General features: G+C 41.3%; 1 protein-coding gene across 3 annotated transcripts in view; it reads left to right on the forward strand.

Annotated features, from left to right (window-relative positions):
- fbx42 (F-box only protein 42) overlaps positions 1-17,103 on the forward strand; it is a 67,166-nt gene that overhangs the window by 41,074 nt on the left and 8,989 nt on the right. For all 3 annotated transcript variants that reach the window (XM_082967318.1, NM_001140552.1, XM_082967319.1), the window contains 3 exon segments: positions 10,227-10,343; positions 14,311-14,445; positions 16,015-16,168. In XM_082967318.1, the coding sequence (XP_082823444.1) occupies positions 10,227-10,343; positions 14,311-14,445; positions 16,015-16,168 (406 nt within the window).

Below are 17,103 nucleotides of genomic sequence, written 5' to 3' on the forward strand. Positions count from 1 at the left end.
GGTACGACGTCAACGATGCACTTATTGATGAAGCCAATGACTGATGTGGTGTACTCCTCCTCAATGCCATCGGAGGAATCCCGGAACGTATTCCAGTCTGTACTAGCAAAACAGTCCTGTAGCTTAGCATCTGCTTCATCTGACCACTTTTAAAAAAATTGATTTTGTCACTGGTGCTTCCTACTTTAGTTTTTGCTTGATAGCAGGAATCAGGAGGATAGAATTATGGTCAGATTTGCCAAATGGAAGGAGAGGGAGAGCTTTGTATGCGTCTCTGTGTGTGCAGTAAAGGTGGTCCAGAGTTTTTTTTCCCTCTGGTTGCGCATTTAACATGCTTATAGAAATTTGGTAAAACTGATTTAAGTTTCCCTGCATTAAAGTCCCCGGCTGCTAGGAGCGCTGCCTCAGGGTGAGCGTTTTCTTGTTTGCTTATGGCAGAATACAGCTCATTCAATGCTTTCTTAGTGCCAGCCTCTGACTGTGGTGGTATGTAAACAGCTATGAAAAATACAGACAAACTCTCTAGGTAGATAGTGTGGTCTACAGCTTATCATGAGATACTCTACCTCAGGCGAGCAATAGCTAGAGACCTCCTTAGATATCGTGCACCAGCTGTTATTTACAAAAATACATAGTCTTCCGCCCCTTGTCTTACCAGACGCCACTGTTCTATTCTGCCGGTACAGCGTGTAACCAGCCAGCTGTATGTTGATAGTGTTGTCGTTCAGCCACGACTGTGAAGCATTAGATATTACAGTTTTTAATGTCCCGTTGATAGTTTAATCTTCCGCATAGGTCATCTATTTTATTCTCTAAATATTGCACGTTTGCTAGCAGAATAGAAGGAAGTGGGGGTTTTATTCGATCGCCTACGAATTCTCAGAAGGCAGCCTGCCCTCCGGCCCCTTTTTCTCCGCCTCTTCACGCATGTCACGGGGATCTGGGCCTGTTCCCGAGAAAGTAGTATATCATTCGCATTGGGCTCGTCAGACTCGTTAAAGGAAAAAAAGGATTCTGCCAGTCTGTGGTGAGTAATCGCAGTCCTGATGTCTCAAAGTTATTTTCGGATGTAAGAGATGGTAGTGGTAACATTATGTACAAAATAAGTAAGAATTTGTTTTTATAAACAAAAAAACAAAACACGATCGTTTGGGGACACGTAAAACGTCACCCTTCTCCGGCGCCATTGTTACTCTCAAATACAACTCAAATACTTGAATTGCATTTATAAAAAATAAAAAAATAATTTGTGATCCAGTGAGCTGTTTCTCTAGAGAGAAATCAAATCATTTATGAGAGAATCAAGTCGAGAACTATGTGGGATGCTGGCGTCCCGAGTGGCAGTGGCGCAGCGGTCTAAGGCTCTGCATCGCAGTGCTGAGGCGCCATTACAACCTGAGGTTCAATACCAGGCTTTGTCACAGCTGTCCGTGATCGGGAGCCCCATAGGGCTGCGCACAATTGCCCCAGCGCTGTCCAGGTTATTGGAGGGTTTGGCCGGGGGCCTTTCCTTGGCTCATCGCGCACTAGCTACTCATTGTGGCTGGCCGGGCGCCTGCAAGCTGACTTCGGTTGTTGGTCGAACGTTGTTTCCTCCAATACATTGGTGTGGCTGGCATCTGGGTTAAGCGAGCAGTGTGTTAAGAAGCAGCGTGGCTTGGCGGGTCATGTTTCAGAGGAAGCTTGTGTCAACATTCGCCTTTCCCGACCCCGTTGGGGAGTTGCAGTGATGAGGCAAGATCGTAACAACCAATTGGGTATCATAAAAATGGGATAAAAAATGAAATATACTTAACAAAAATATAAACGCAACATGCATTCATACAGTTCATATAAGGAAATTAGCCAATTGAAATAAATTAATTAGACCCTAATCTATGGATTTCACATGGCTTGGAATATAGATATGCATCTATTGGTCACAGATAACTTAAAAAAAGGTAGGGGTGTGGATCAGAAAACCAGTCTGTATCTGGTGTGTGACCACCATTTTCCTCATGCGTGACACATCTCCTTTGCGTAGAATTGATCAGGCTGTTTATTGTGGCTTTTCGAATGTCCCACGCCTCTTCAATGGTTGCGAAGTTGCTGGATATTGGCGGGAATGGGAACATGCTGCCGTTTCCATCGATCCAGAGCATTCCAAACATGCTCAATGGGTGACATGCAGGCCATGGAAGAACTGGGACATTTTCAGCTTCCAGGAATTGTGTACAGATCATTGGAACATGGGACCGTGCATTATCACGCTGAAACACGAGGTGATGGCGGCAGATGAATGGCATGACAATGGGCCTCAGGATCTCGTCACGGTATCTCTGTGCATTCTTATTGCCATCGATAAAATGCAATTGTGTTCATTGTCCGTATCTTATGCCTGTGTAACAGTATAGCTTCCGTCCTTCTCCTCGCCCCTACCTGGGCTCGAACCAGGGTCCCTATGCATACATCTACAACTGCCTCCCACGAAGCATCATTACTCATCGCTCCACAAAAGCCGCGGCCCTTGTAGAGCAAGTGGAACAACTACTTCAAGGTCTCAGAGCGAGTGACGTCACCGATTGAACCGCTATTAGCACGCACCGTTGACATTAGCAAACCGTTCACCCACATGACGCTATACATGTGGTCTGTGGTTGGTTGGATGTACTGTCATTCTCTAAAGTGACGTTGGAAGCAGTTTATGGTAGAGAAATTAACAGCAAATGTTCTGTTAACAGCTCTGGTGGACATTTCTGCAGTTAGCATGCCAATTGCACACTCCCCCAAAGCTTCAGACATCTGTGGCATTGTGTTGTGTGACAACTGCACATTTTAGTGGCCTTTTTGTCCCCAGCACAAGGTGCACCAGTGTAATGATCATGATCACTTTACATATTGCGTTTATATTTTTGTTCAGTGTATGTGGGATGCTGGACAGAAAGGAGTTGTAGTTTTCATTAAGCAAATATTCAACCTAGTTCAGCACAGAAACATGGTAATGAAATACAATGACCATAATCCATTGCACCTGTTTTTTCTGTCTCAGACAGAGATGGATACACTTTTATGCCTGCTACATTAGTTTAGATATTTTGTTGTTACGAGGTGGGATTAAAATTGATTGTCATTTATTTTGTCAACGATCTACAGAAAATACTCTTTCAAAGTGGAAGAAAAATTATAATATTTGTAAAAATGAATAAGTAAATACTATCTTCATTAGAATTAGTATTCAACCCCCTGCGTCAATACATGTTATAATCACATTTGGAGGTGATTACAGCTATGAGTCTTTTGGGTAAGTCACACCTGGATTGTGCATGATTTGCCTTTTATTTTTTCAGAATTCTCCAAGCTCTGTCAAATTGGTTGTTGATCATTGCTAGACAACCATTTTAAGGTCTTGCCATAGATTTTCAAGCAGATTTAAGTCAAAACTGTAACTTGGCCACTCAGAAACATTCACCGTCTTCTTGGTAAGCAACTCCAGTATAGATTTGGCCTTGTCTTAGGTTGTCTTTCTGAAAGGTGAATTCAGATTTCAACAGAAACATGGCTGAGATGCAAAGGAAATTCAAGAAAAGCAGGTACAAAAATGGTCAGATCAATACTGGCGTTGAGAAAAAAAAGAGACATTGTCTTTGAAAGAGATCGTCTTGCAAAAAGAAGTATTCTTGCGTTCTTACTACGCTATTCAAAGTACTCTGAACAAATTAAGGGAATCATTCAAACATTGGCACATTCTAAGATCCAATGACAGTTTTGGTAATGTGTTTTTTCGGACCATCCCTTGGTCGTATTCTCTTGGAGCAGAAATCTGAGATCAAGTGGTAAACTCTGATTTACCACCCCATAATACCCCCTCATGACCTCTCCTTGTGCCCCTTCCGGATGGAAACTACAAGTGTAATGGCTGCGCTCAATGCAATGGAACTTACAAATGTAGATCATTAAAACACCCCAAACAGGGAAACAGATCAAAGGTGTTGTCACGTGCTCAACTAAGGTAGTTATTTATCTTAAAAAATTATGTGGGCAAAACAAAGTGCGAACTAAAAGTAAGAATCTCTGAGCATCGTAGCAAAAACTCGATGTATCCAGTTGCGGCACACTTTTTGGAAACAACTACTCTATTTTGTCCCGTCGCTATATTGGCATCGAACACTGCACCCTCCTTAGGAGAGGGGGTGTCCTTGACAATTCATTGTTAAAACGAGAGGCCATCTGAATCGTTAATTTAAAGACCCTTGCTTCCTTCGGTTTCAACGGAAAGTTTGATCTGAAGCCATTCTTGTGATTGTGTTTTTGCTATCTATTGTAAATGTTTGTAGATCAATGTGGCCAAATGGTAACTCTGATCGTATGTAATCCATTGATGCTTTCTTATGTTCTATTTATATCTGAAAATTGACCAATGAAATCAAGCCAAAGCCTGCCATGATTAGACACCCATGTGTGTCCTTTCAAACTCTATATAAACTAGTGACCCGCAGTGTTTGTCATTATTCCCTGATGAAAGCAGCTTGGCTGTCGAAATGTTATTAAATTATTTCATCTGAGCTCCTAGTGTGCGGCTCTTCTTTTTCAAGTGTTCTACTCTGCTAGCCAGAACCTCACCTAGTGTGCATTTCTTCTGTCTCCGGAAAGCAGGCTGAATCAGGTTTTCCTCTAGGATTTTGCATGTGCCATTAATTTTTTTATCCAGAAAAACTCTCCAGTCCTTAACGATTACAAGCATACCCATAACCAGGGCTTGCGACTAACTTTTTTCATCACCGTTCTGAAGTGCAATTTCAACTAACCCAAACTGAACTTGAACCGTCACAAAATGAAATACTTATTTTATTTTTTGATATGCCACCATGGGTCAAGGTCATTTACAGTGTTTTTAAAGTAATTTGTGTATTTCTGAGACAGTCTATATTACATAAACTTAATTTGTTAATGAAAACAGTCACATCATTACATTATTAATAATTATAATTTATTAATTGAACATGCTAACCAAATGTATACAATAATATATCTAAGAGAACAATGTTATTGTGAACTGGTTACTGAATACACTTAAGTTAGAGACATTACATTCCACCACCAGCTGTCCCATTAAACCACATTACACAACAATATACAATAAAGAACGTGTGTTCCCCAGCCTTCACTTCCTCTGCTTCACCCTCCCTCTTCAGGTACTGAAGAATGGTCGCCTTTACCTTTTTGAGCACCACCACTTGCTAACGGCCAGGGCCTAAAATGTACTTTCTGGTACATCAACCACTGTGGCAGGTAGATTTAAAAATCTACCAGTCACTCAGATTTCAAACCAGACCAAATAATATTTTGGCAAAAATTGCACTAACAAAACACAAAAAAACAGATGAGCGTGCTTTGTAATGTCTCTAAAACAATAAATGTATTACTAGTAAGGAGTAATGTGGAATTGTTTAAGTAAATGTTTTGTGATCTGAGACTTTTAACCAAAATATCAGATGAGACAAAAATGTTCACCTGCCTCTTTAAGGGCGGGAGGTTACCGTGGTAATGCGACTCAAGTCGTGTTTGTGCCTGTAGATTGGGAGTCTGACAAGTATCCACATTGCTTCTCTTCCTCAGCAGTTAAACTCAAATATTGAAAAACAACCTAGCTTGTGAACAAAAGTGTAAATAGCCAAGGAACACAAGGACAAAGTCTCTCTTCAGTAGACTTCCGTTTCAAGTTAAAAAAACTTTTATGCCTGTGCGCAACGCTTCTAAAAATGAATATGTAACTCAGCTCTTCACGTGCGCACACTCAGACCCCAGCCAGGCAGTGTTGCAGCACAAGGCAGAAATACTTTGCACATTTTACAGTGTGCATTCGGTTCAGGTCAGGGAGATATAACCATATTCTCTAGAATACTATAGTAGCAAGCCATAGCCTATAGACAATGCAAATACCGCAGCAACTCCCGGCACACGAAACCTCAGTGCTGGGCCGCAGACAGGCTGGGAGAGAGTCAAATGTCCATTTTAATAGGTCTATTTGCCCAACATTGGAATGATATTCTAATATTATACTAGGGGTCGACCGATTAATCGGAATGGCCAATTAATTAGGGCCGATTTCACATTTTCATAACAATCGGACATCGGTATTTTTGGACACCGTTTTTGACCGATTTTATTGTTTAATATATATATTTTTTTTACACCTTTATTTAACTAGGCAAGTCAGTTAAGAACACATTCTTATTTTCAATGGCGGCCTAGGAACGGTGTGTTAACTGCCTTGTTCAGGGGCAGAACGACAGATTTTTACCTTGTCAGCTCGGGAATTCAATCTTGCAACCTTACGGTTAACTAGTCCAACGCTCTAACCACCTGCCTTACATTGCACTCCACGAGGAGCCTGCCTGTTAAACGAATGCAGTAAGAAGCCAAGGTAAGTTGCTAGCTAGCATTAAACTTCTCTTATAAAAAAATAATCAATCATAATCACTAGTTAACTACACATGGTTGATGATATTACTAGTTTATCTAGCGTGTCCTGCGTTGCATGTAATCGATACGGTGCGTATTCGCATAAAAGGACTGTCGTTGCTCCATTCTTAAAATCCATACACAAGTATGTATATTTTAAACGTGCATATTTAGTTAATATTGCCTGCTAACATGAATTTCTTTTAACTGGGAAAATTGTCACTTCTCTTGCAACAGAGTCAGGGTATATGCAGCAGTTTGGGCCGCCTGGCTCGTTGCGAACTGTGTGAAGACTATTTCTTCCTAACAAAGACAGCCAACTTCGCCAAACGGGGGATGATTTAACAAAAGCGCATTTGCGAAAAAAGCACAATCGTTGCACGACTGTACCTAACCATAAACATCAATGCCTTTCTTAAAATCAATACACAGAAGTATATATTTTTAATCCTGCATATTTAACTAAAAGAAATCCAGGTTAGCAGGCAATATTAACTAGGTGAAATTGTGTCACATCTCTAGCGTTCATTGCACGCAGAGTCAGGGTATATGCAACAGTCTGGGCCACCTGGCTCGTTGCAAACTAATTTGCCAGAATTTTACGTAATTATGACAACATTGAAGGTTGTGCGACGTAACAGGAATATTTAGACTTAGGGATGCCACCCGTTAGATAAAATACGGAACGGTTCCATATTTCACTGAAAGAATAAACGTTTTGTTATCGAGATGATATTTTCCAGATTCAACCATTTTAATGACCAAAGGCTCGTATTTCTATGTTATGTTATAATTAAGTCTATGATTTGATAGAGCAGTCTGACTGAGCGATGGTAGGCACCAGCAGGCTCGTAAGCATTCATTCAAACAGCACTTTAGTGCGTTTTGCCAGCAACTCTTCGCAATGCTTCAAGCATTGTGCTGTTTATGACTTCAAGCCTATCAACTCCTGAGATTAGGCTGGTGTAACCGATGTGAAATGGCTAGCTAGTTAGCGGGGTGCGCGCTAATAGCGTTTCAAACGTCACTCGCTCTGAGACTCGGAGTAGTTGTTCCCCTTGCTCTGCATGGGTAACGCTGTTTCGAGGGTGGCTGTTGTCGATTTGTTCCTGGTTCGAGCCCAGGTAGGAGCGAGGAGAGGGACGGAAGCTATACTGTTACACTGGCAATACTAAAGTGCCTATAAGAACATCCAATAGTCAAAGGTATATGAAATACAAATCGAAATACAAATCGTATAGAGAGAAATAGTCCTATAATTCCTATAATAACTACAACCTAAAACTTCTTACCTGGGAATATTGAATATTGAAGACATGTTAAAAGGAACCACCAGCTTTCATATGTTCTCATGTTCTGAGCATGTTCTGAGCAAGGAACTTAAACGAACTTAAACGTTAGCTTTCTTACATGGCACATATTGCACTTTTACTTTCTTCTCCAACACTTTGTTTTTGCATTATTTAAACCAAATTGAACAGGTTTCATTATTTATTTGAGGCTAAATAGACTGAATTAACCAAATAAATAAATGTTCAATTAAAAAATAAAAATGCAATAAGTAATACTGCAAAAAGTGTGGCAAAGCAATACACTTGTTGTCCTAAATACAAAGTGTTATGTTTGGGGCTAATCCAATACAACACAATACTGAGTAACACTCTCCACATTTTCAAGCATAGTGGTGGCTCAGAATTAAAAATATGTTTGGGATCATTCAAAACAGACTTTGGGACAGTTGTGGGACGATGGGCCAGAAAAATCTCAAATGCACAAAGGGGTTGAATACTTATTGATTCAAGACATTTCAGCTTTTCATTTTTTATTAATTTGTTTAAAGAAATCATAAAAAATAATTCCACTGACATTATGGAGTGTTGTGTTTGTGTGTGAAGGCCAGTAACAAAAAAATCTCAATTTAATCAATTTTAAATTCCGGCTGTAACAAAGTGGAGAAAGTAAACAGGTGTAAACACTTTCTGAAGGCTCTGTACACACAGACCACATAGACAGCATGAGAGAGGAATGTACACCACAACGGTGACAGAGGGATAGAGACAGTTCGTGAAAGTATGCCTTATCTACTTTGGAGAACTAGTAAAATGATTTTGTCAGACAGCTCTGCAGCATACTTAGGCATGCTAAGCTAGCTAAATATGATGACTAATGACAGTACAGTATGGAGAGCACACAGAGATAACGTTGTCTGGCTGGCTGGTTGCTACTGCCTGAGCAGAGATAATGTTGTCTGGCTGGCTGGCTGGTTGCTACTGCCTGAGCAGAGATAACGTTGTCTGGCTGGCTGGCTGGTTGCTACTGCCTGAGCAGAGATAACGTTGTCTGGCTGGCTGGCTGGTTGCTACTGCCTGAGCAGAGATAACGTTGTCTGGCTGGCTGGCTGGTTGCTACTGCCTGAGCAGAGATAACGTTGTCTGGCTGGCTGGCTGGTTGCTACTGCCTGAGCAGAGATAACGTTGTCTGGCTGGCTGGCTGGTTGCTACTGCCTGAGCAGAGATAACGTTGTCTGGCTGGCTGGCTGGTTGCTACTGCCTGAGCAGAGATAACGTTGTCTGGCTGGCTGGCTGGTTGCTACTGCCTGAGCAGAGATAACGTTGTCTGGCTGGCTGGCTGGTTGCTACTGCCTGAGCAGAGATAACGTTGTCTGGCTGGCTGGCTGGTTGCTACTGCCTGAGCAGAGATGACGTTGTCTGGCTGGCTGGCTGGCTGGTTGCTACTGCCTGAGCAGAGATGACGTTGTCTGGCTGGCTGGCTGGCTGGCTGCTACTGCCTGAGCAGAGATAGTGTTGTCTGGCTGGCTGGCTGGTTGCTACTGCCTGAGCAGAGATAACGTTGTCTGGCTGGCTGCTACTGCCTGAGCAGAGATGATGTTGTCTGGCTGGCTGGCTGGCTGCTACTGCCTGAGCAGAGATAACGTTGTCTGGCTGGCTGGCTGCTACTGCCTGAGCAGAGATAACGTTGGCTGGCTGGCTGGCTGGTTGCTACTGCCTGAGCAGAGAGAACGTTGTCTGGCTGGCTGGCTGGTTGCTACTGCCTGAGCAGAGATAATGTTGTCTGGCTGGCTGGTTGCTACTGCCTGAGCAGAGATAACGTTGTCTGGCTGGTTGCTACTGCCTGAGCAGAGATGACGTTGTCTGGCTGGTTGCTACTGCCTGAGCAGAGATAACGTTGTCTGGCTGGCTGGCTGCTACTGCCTGAGCAGAGATGAGATAATGACTTTAAGGAATTAAAAATATTAGTCATCAAATAAAACTAAGTAATATACACAACTGAAATAATTTATTATGTCATAGTAATTTCCTTTTTCTCAATTCATGTCTACCCAATGTGGACCTGACGGAGACAATATAATATTTTCAATGTTTTGGCAATTGAATGTTTACAATTTTTGGCTTATTTAATAATGAATTTAATGTAAAATAAATACATAGTGAAATCGAAAACCGAAACCGAACCGACCTCAAAGCACTAATCACTCAGAATGACCAAAAAGGCAACAGCATGCCATTATGCTGCGTTTTGAGACACCCAAGTGGAAACCCAAACTACCACTCAGCTGTTTGAATGAAGTGGGTTCTTTTTTACAATGGGTCAAGTAACGTTTATCCCATTTTCAGATGGGACACTGAGTCAACCATGACAATAAGTGACTTATTATTTCAAAAACAGTTAAGATAATGACGTGTTATGTTGCTTTTATTGTGGCTGTGACTCACATAAAAGCATAGTAGTCACTCACCTCATCTCCAATCTCTTTCTCCCCCCAGGTGTTGCATATCAGTGTTACCATGGTTTTCTGCGGGCCGTCCAGGAGGGCAATATTCAGTGGGAGAGTCGTACCTACCCATATCCTGGAACACCCATCACGCAACGCTTCTCACACAGTCAGTATACAACATCTACACAACATATACTACCTCTTTGTTGAATTGAGTTGATTGGCCATGGTATAAGCTGGATAATCAACTCCAGGCTGTGCAGTCCTAAGTATTATCTTTAAAAAAGTAATGCCATACACAATTTAAATTGAAAGTATTAGGGATAGGGCATTGAAGTCAGTTGAATAGCCCCATCTTCTTGCGGGGGTTGGATTTGAAAAAGGTTATTTACGGGGGCCAGATATTTTCTACATGGGATTACTCTTTCCTAAAACCAGTATAAAAAACAATGCACAAACACAATTCTTATCTTATGAAGCTCTTTTATAAAAATGAAACGTTGCTAAAATTTCATTTTAAGTGCTTTTAAGATTAGCCTAATTCAGTGCATCAAATTGTTTAATTACATACATAACTAAAGATGAAGCTTTTTTTTACACATAGGAAACTTTTATGCATGCATATCTCAGTTGACTAGTATCATATTCTGTTTTATTTTCTATTTCTTTTTTATACATTTTTTTTACACATAGAAACCTTTTATGCATGGCATATCTCAGTTGACTAGCTTTTGCGTAGAAGTCTCTCTCCCCCACATCAGTAGAGAACGTGGGGAAGAGTTGGTTGTGTGTGTGCAATAAGCATAGAACACTATTTTATATAAGGAATTGGCAACTCGTTCTCATTCTGAGAAATAAGGTAGGCCACTTGATTTCAACATCTGAACAAAGTGGACAGGCTAGCATGCTGTTCAAACAGTTGGATAGAAGGGTGTGTTCATAACAATTCAACTGTTCAACCTTGTTAGCTAGGAAATGGATCCAAGTTGGTTTAAGTTGAAATATAAAGATTAGCTGGCTGTTCACTAGCATGTGAGATTGTTTGAGACCTTGTGTTCATTTTCTATAATGTCTGCTACAAGAAGTTAGTCATTATTAGTGAATCTGCATTATTCATGTTTCTTTTTAAATTTGTAACAAAAAGGGCATTTTCATTGACATACTTGAAAGCCAGATCAGTTATTATTGCAAAAAAAAGCAGGTTAAACTATTTTGATAAAATAATGTAATTATTAGTGGGGCTTATACACTGAGTGTACAACACATTAAGAACACCTTCCTTTTCCCCTCAGAACAGCCTCACTTCGTCAGGGCATGGACTCTACAAGGTGTCGAAAGCGTTCCACAGGGATGCTGGCCCATGTTGACTGCAATGCTTGCCACAGTTGTCAAGTTGGCTGGATGTCCTTTAGGTGGTGGCACATTCTTGATACACACGGAAAACTGTTGAGCGTGAAAAACCCAGCAGTGTTGCAGTTCTTGACACAGACCGGTGTACCTGGCCCCTACTACCATACTTGTTCAAAGGCACACTTCAATCTTTTGTCTTGTCCATTCACCCGCTGAATGGCACACGTTTTATACACTGTGTATTTAGCCTAATTTCACATGCACGGAATTAATCTGATTATTGCTGACTGTTTGAAATGCAGTGTATTTGACCTTTAATTGTACATCAAAGATTATTTTGAGAAAACATTTAAAAAATTGATGTATATCGCAGGGGTGAAAATCTGATATCAACTTTGGAGGGGACAATTCCTGAGGGGGACACCAAAAGTAGTGCTGTAACACATAGCCTACATTGTAATAGGGTAAATGTATATTGAGGAACCAAAGAAATAAGGTGTTTGCCGTACTCCTAACTACCGGTACCCAAAACTACACAACTAATCACAACAGCAATACCATTGCCTTTAACAAATCTTACTTCAGTCACCAGTTTAAGTTGAGAGTGGGGGTATCCATGGCATTTTCCAATTATGTTCCTATTTTACAAGTCAAAAAAATGGAGTACCTTTCATAATGTTGCCAAACAAAGACTCAACAAACTTACCTGAGACTCCCTGTCTCTGCCAGTCTGTCCCTGCATATCTGTCCCCAACTCTGCTGTCTGTGTGCCATCTGTTGCCTGCTCTGCCTAATGACATCATTGTGAAACATTTCCATTAGAATTTAATTTCTTTCTTATGAACATTTTATCAACTAGTCTTTGAGATATTAGGCTAGTAGGGTTCTTACTTTGCGTTTTGGTGTACTGAAAAATACTCTGATGTCCGTCTTTTATTTTTCTGCCATTTTTCTACCTGGCTGGCTGGCTACACACACACACAGTGTGTAGGTTATTTACAGTAGGAGATGGGCTTCTATCATATCTTTTATCATTCTATTTGGGCTTCGATCTAAAAGGTAGCTAGCAAATGTGAAACGGATTAAAATGACAAGAGTTGACAGCTGTACGAGTTCACCATTTACACAACATATGCTGCAATCTTTTGTAATTTTAATAGTTTGTTTCATATTGGCTGGCTTCCAACAATAGCTGAATTTGCAAAGCTAGCGAGCACCAATTCCGTTTCAGTGGTGTTTGCTATAATCTTTGCTACCCGGGTTAAATAAAATAAATAAATAAATAAAAGTTCCCTTGCGACAATTTACCTTTTGCAACGAGACCATTAAATATATTTAAGACAATGGTAGAAGAGAGTGTAGTTCTGTTCAGTTTGGACTTCAGTTTATCGCTAACCTTATCACAGGGACTTTGAAGCACTAACTTAATCATCTGCATGCTGATCTTGGAATAAATTGACGATAGCAAAGATTCCATCTTTGACGAGGCCACATAAATGGAATGGGTACTAGCTAGTTTAATAGTTAATATTTGCGCGCAAGCTCTGCATATTCAGCTAGTGTGTGTGCGCGATTGACTGGATTAACCTCACGTCAGTTACTTTCATTGAGTGCCTTTCAGACAGTGGAGACGACCCCTCTGTTACCTTGCCAACTAAGGAACTGGCAGTGGATCAAACCATTGAGGCAAAGGGTGGGGGGGTCTCAATCTTTTGAAACTTAAAAACGTGCTATTAAGTGTCTATAATCAGCACAATTGCTTTCATTGCGTATTATTAATATTATTTAAATTACATAGTTATGTTTCAGTGATATATTGGGGGGGACAAATCATATTTTTCTCAGGATGGGGGGGGGGGGGGTCGTGTCCCCCCTGTCCCCCCCGGGATTTCCGGCCATGGTATAGCGTGAATCACCCATAAACTTGAAAAAGTCCAGATGATTTTCAGGCCATATCGCCCAGCTCTAACTGATGGTGACTGAATATAGTTGCGTAGTGTAGGGAAATGGAGCCTTTTGTTTGGGCTCAATTCAGAGGGGAAAATGTATTTTGAAAATAAGTCTGTTTTTCAATTGTCAATAACTCTTTTATCCCTCACCTGTAGTCCCAAATGAAGTCCATTCAGTTGATTGAAGATCACTGAAAAACATCTTATACGAACTCATCAAGCATTTTTGATAGATATGTGTTAGTTGCTTTTCTCTGCCACAAGAAAGCTATGTCCTCCCTAAGCTCACAGGCTGTTCTCTTGAGTGTTATTACCCTTGCTTAGCCACCGATCATCATTATGTAAAAGTAGATCAGGATGCTCAGCAGACTACGTTGCAGTCTAGATGTTGATCGGATAAAATTCATGATCGCCGTAACTGAGTCCATGGTCTTTTTCACTCACAGCTAAGTTAAGTACAAAGCACGCTCTGGTGTATCGGGCAGTGTAGTGATCTCATCTGCGGTGAAAGAGCCAACAGGCGGGCAGACCCTTGTACCCCCGTTAGCAGCTCTGATTGGCTGTAACTGGTATGTTGGGTGATATTGATTGACAGCAATTAAGGGGTGGGACGACAGGAATACAGATTCTCCCATTGGAGAATATTGAACGAACGCTCCTCTTGGCACTAAACACCGGATTTTTACGAGGGTTTTAATTTTTTTTTTTTAATGAATATTCATAATTGATCAAAGGGCCATTGTAAATTGATAAACAGGCAGGATCTGGCCCACGGACTCCAGTTAAATAGCCCTGGTGTAAGTCATTATGACAAAAACCATGTGTGTGTTGCAGGTGCATGCTACTACGACTCCAACCAGTCCATGTATGTGTTTGGGGGCTGTACTCAAAGTAGCTGCAACGCTGCCTTCAACGACCTGTGGAGACTTGACCTCAACAGCAAGGAGTGGATCCGCCCTTTAGCCTCGGGTAAGAAATCAGCCCTTGGGGTGGATACTGCCCACTTGTAACAAGGAAAGAGAAAATAACGTTCTTTGATGGTTCTTGTGCTTTACACATGGCGGTAAAGAAATTAACATTTTTGTTTTAGTCATTTTTTTACTCTGCTTGCAGATGTGATTTGTCATGTTTAAATTGACTTCCAACCTTTGTATGCATGGCATAGGAGAATGTACAGTGCATTTGGAAATTATTCAGACCCCTTTTCTACATTTTGTTACATTACAGCCTTGTTCTAAAATGGATTAAATAAATAAAACTCATCGATTTACACACTACCCCATAGTGACAAAGCCAAAACAGGTTTTTAGAAATGTTTGCAAATTTATAATACGTAAAAACAGATACCTTTACATAAGTATTCAGACCCTTTGCTATGAGGTGCATTCAGTTTCCATGAATCATCCTTGAGATGTTTCTACAACTTGATTGGAGTCCACCTGTGGTAAATTCAATTGATTGGACATGTCTGTTTTAGGTCCCACAGTTGACAGTGCATGTCAGAGCAAAAACCAAGCCATGAAGTCGAAGGAATTGTCTGTAGAGCTCCGAGACAGGATTGTGCCGAGGCACAGTGGCCAAGAACCACCCCATTGTCACTCTTGACAGAGCTCCAGAGTTCCTCTGTGGAGATGGGAGAACCTTCCAGAAGGACAACCTTTTCTGCAGCACTCCGCCAATCAGGCCTTTATGGTAGAGTGGCCAGACGGAAGCCACTCCTCAGTAAAAGGTACATGACAGCCCGTTTGGAGTTTGCCAAAAGGCACCTAACGGACTCTCAGACCATGAGAAACAAGATTCTCTGGTCTGATGAAACCAAGATTGAACTCTTTGACCTGAATGCCAAGCGTCACGTCTGGAGGAAACCTGGCACCACCCCTCGTTTAAGCATGGTGGTGGCAGTATCATGCTGTGGGGATGTTTTCAGAGGCAGGGACTGGGAAACTAGTCAGGCTCGAGGGAAAGGTGAACGGAGCAAAGTACAGAGAGATCCTTGATGAAACCCTGCTCCAGAGTGACGGTTCACTTTCCAACTGCAAACAGCCAAGACAACGCAGAAGTGGCTTTGGGACAAGTGTCTGAATGTCCTTGAGTGGCCCAGCCAAAGCCCGGACTTGAAACCAATCTAACATCTCTAGAGAGACCTGAAAATAGCTTTGCAGCGATGCTCACCATCCAACCTGACAGAGCTTGAGAGGATCTGCAAAGAAGAATGGGATAATCTCCCCAAATACAGGTCTGTCTAGCTTGTAGCGTCATACCCAAGAAGACTGGAGATTGTAATCGCTGCCAAAGGTGCTTCAACAAAGTACTGAGTTTAGAGTCTGAATACTTTTCATTTAGAATACATTTGCAAAAATGTCGAAAAACCTGTTTTTGCTTTGTCATTATGGGGTATTGTGTGTAGATGAGGGGGAAAAAACAATTTAATCAATTTTAGAATAAGGCTGTAACGTAACAAAATGTGGAAAAAGTCAAGGGGTCTGAATACTGTCTGAATGCACTGTATGAAGGCTTATACTCCTTTTGCCCACACAGGCTCCTATCCGTCTCCTAAAGCGGGTGCTACCCTGGTGATGTACAACAATCTGCTGGTGCTCTTTGGTGGATGGACTCGACCTAGCCCATACCCACTACATCAGCCTGAGAGGTTCTTTGACGAGATCCACACATACTCCCCCTCCAAAAACTGGTAAGAGGAAGAGACCAGAAGGTTTGGGGAGAGGCCTAGACCCAGTGGATGAATTAACTCCTTTAGCCATACAGTATGTATCAACATCACATGTTGACTAATGTTCACTCTCATACAGGCTATAGTCAGTACTATTACTCATGACAGTTCTTTCTGTGTAGAGACTGAAAACCCATAGCCCCACAATAGTATGGCATTGCTTGAAGCTCAACATTATATTAAAATCTCCATACCAATGACCAAGCCAATGACACCAATGTCAATGAAAATTCGCAAATCAACTTGGAGGTAAGACACACTCCCCGCCTATCGTCATGAGCCGTCTGGCTGTTACCAGATTTAACAGGGTTGTTGGCTATTGAGTTTTCAGAGTTCTTTTCTGTGCCCACCTAGCTCAAATTCTAGATGTCGGATTAAAACGAGACTATATTGTCCTGAACGTGACCATTGGACTTAAAAAATGTCTAAGTTTGTAGGTGCAACAGTTTTTATTAAATGTATAATTTATCCCTCTCACATGCTAACTTCTGTCCATTTAAGATTCAAATGATGTGCTACCTTTTTGTAGCATTTGTGACATGCTACCATATTTTTCAGTTGAATTTCAGAGTTCTAACACCATGTCGAACAACTCTGTTGATAGGCAGCAACACAGCTGCTGCGGCAGAACCAGGCTGCCAGTTATAAGAAGTGGATGAGAACAACCTTAAGCTACTGTATGGTGTATATTCAAGCTGAGGTTAATCAAAAATGCAAACATATTTTGATTAGTTAGCTAGTAAATGTTACCTAGCTAATGTTAGATTGCTTATCCAAAGTCCAGAAACTAGCCTCTCTAGCTAGCTAACACCAGTCAGCCGTAAGCTAGCCAGCTAACAAACAGGCAAAGAGTTTTTACACAAATCACTTCAGTCATTAGCTAGCTAGCTACAGCT

Source organism: Salmo salar, chromosome 22 (assembly GCF_965601325.2).
Source record: "Salmo salar chromosome 22, fSalSal1, whole genome shotgun sequence".
Lineage (NCBI taxonomy): Eukaryota > Metazoa > Chordata > Actinopteri > Salmoniformes > Salmonidae > Salmo > Salmo salar.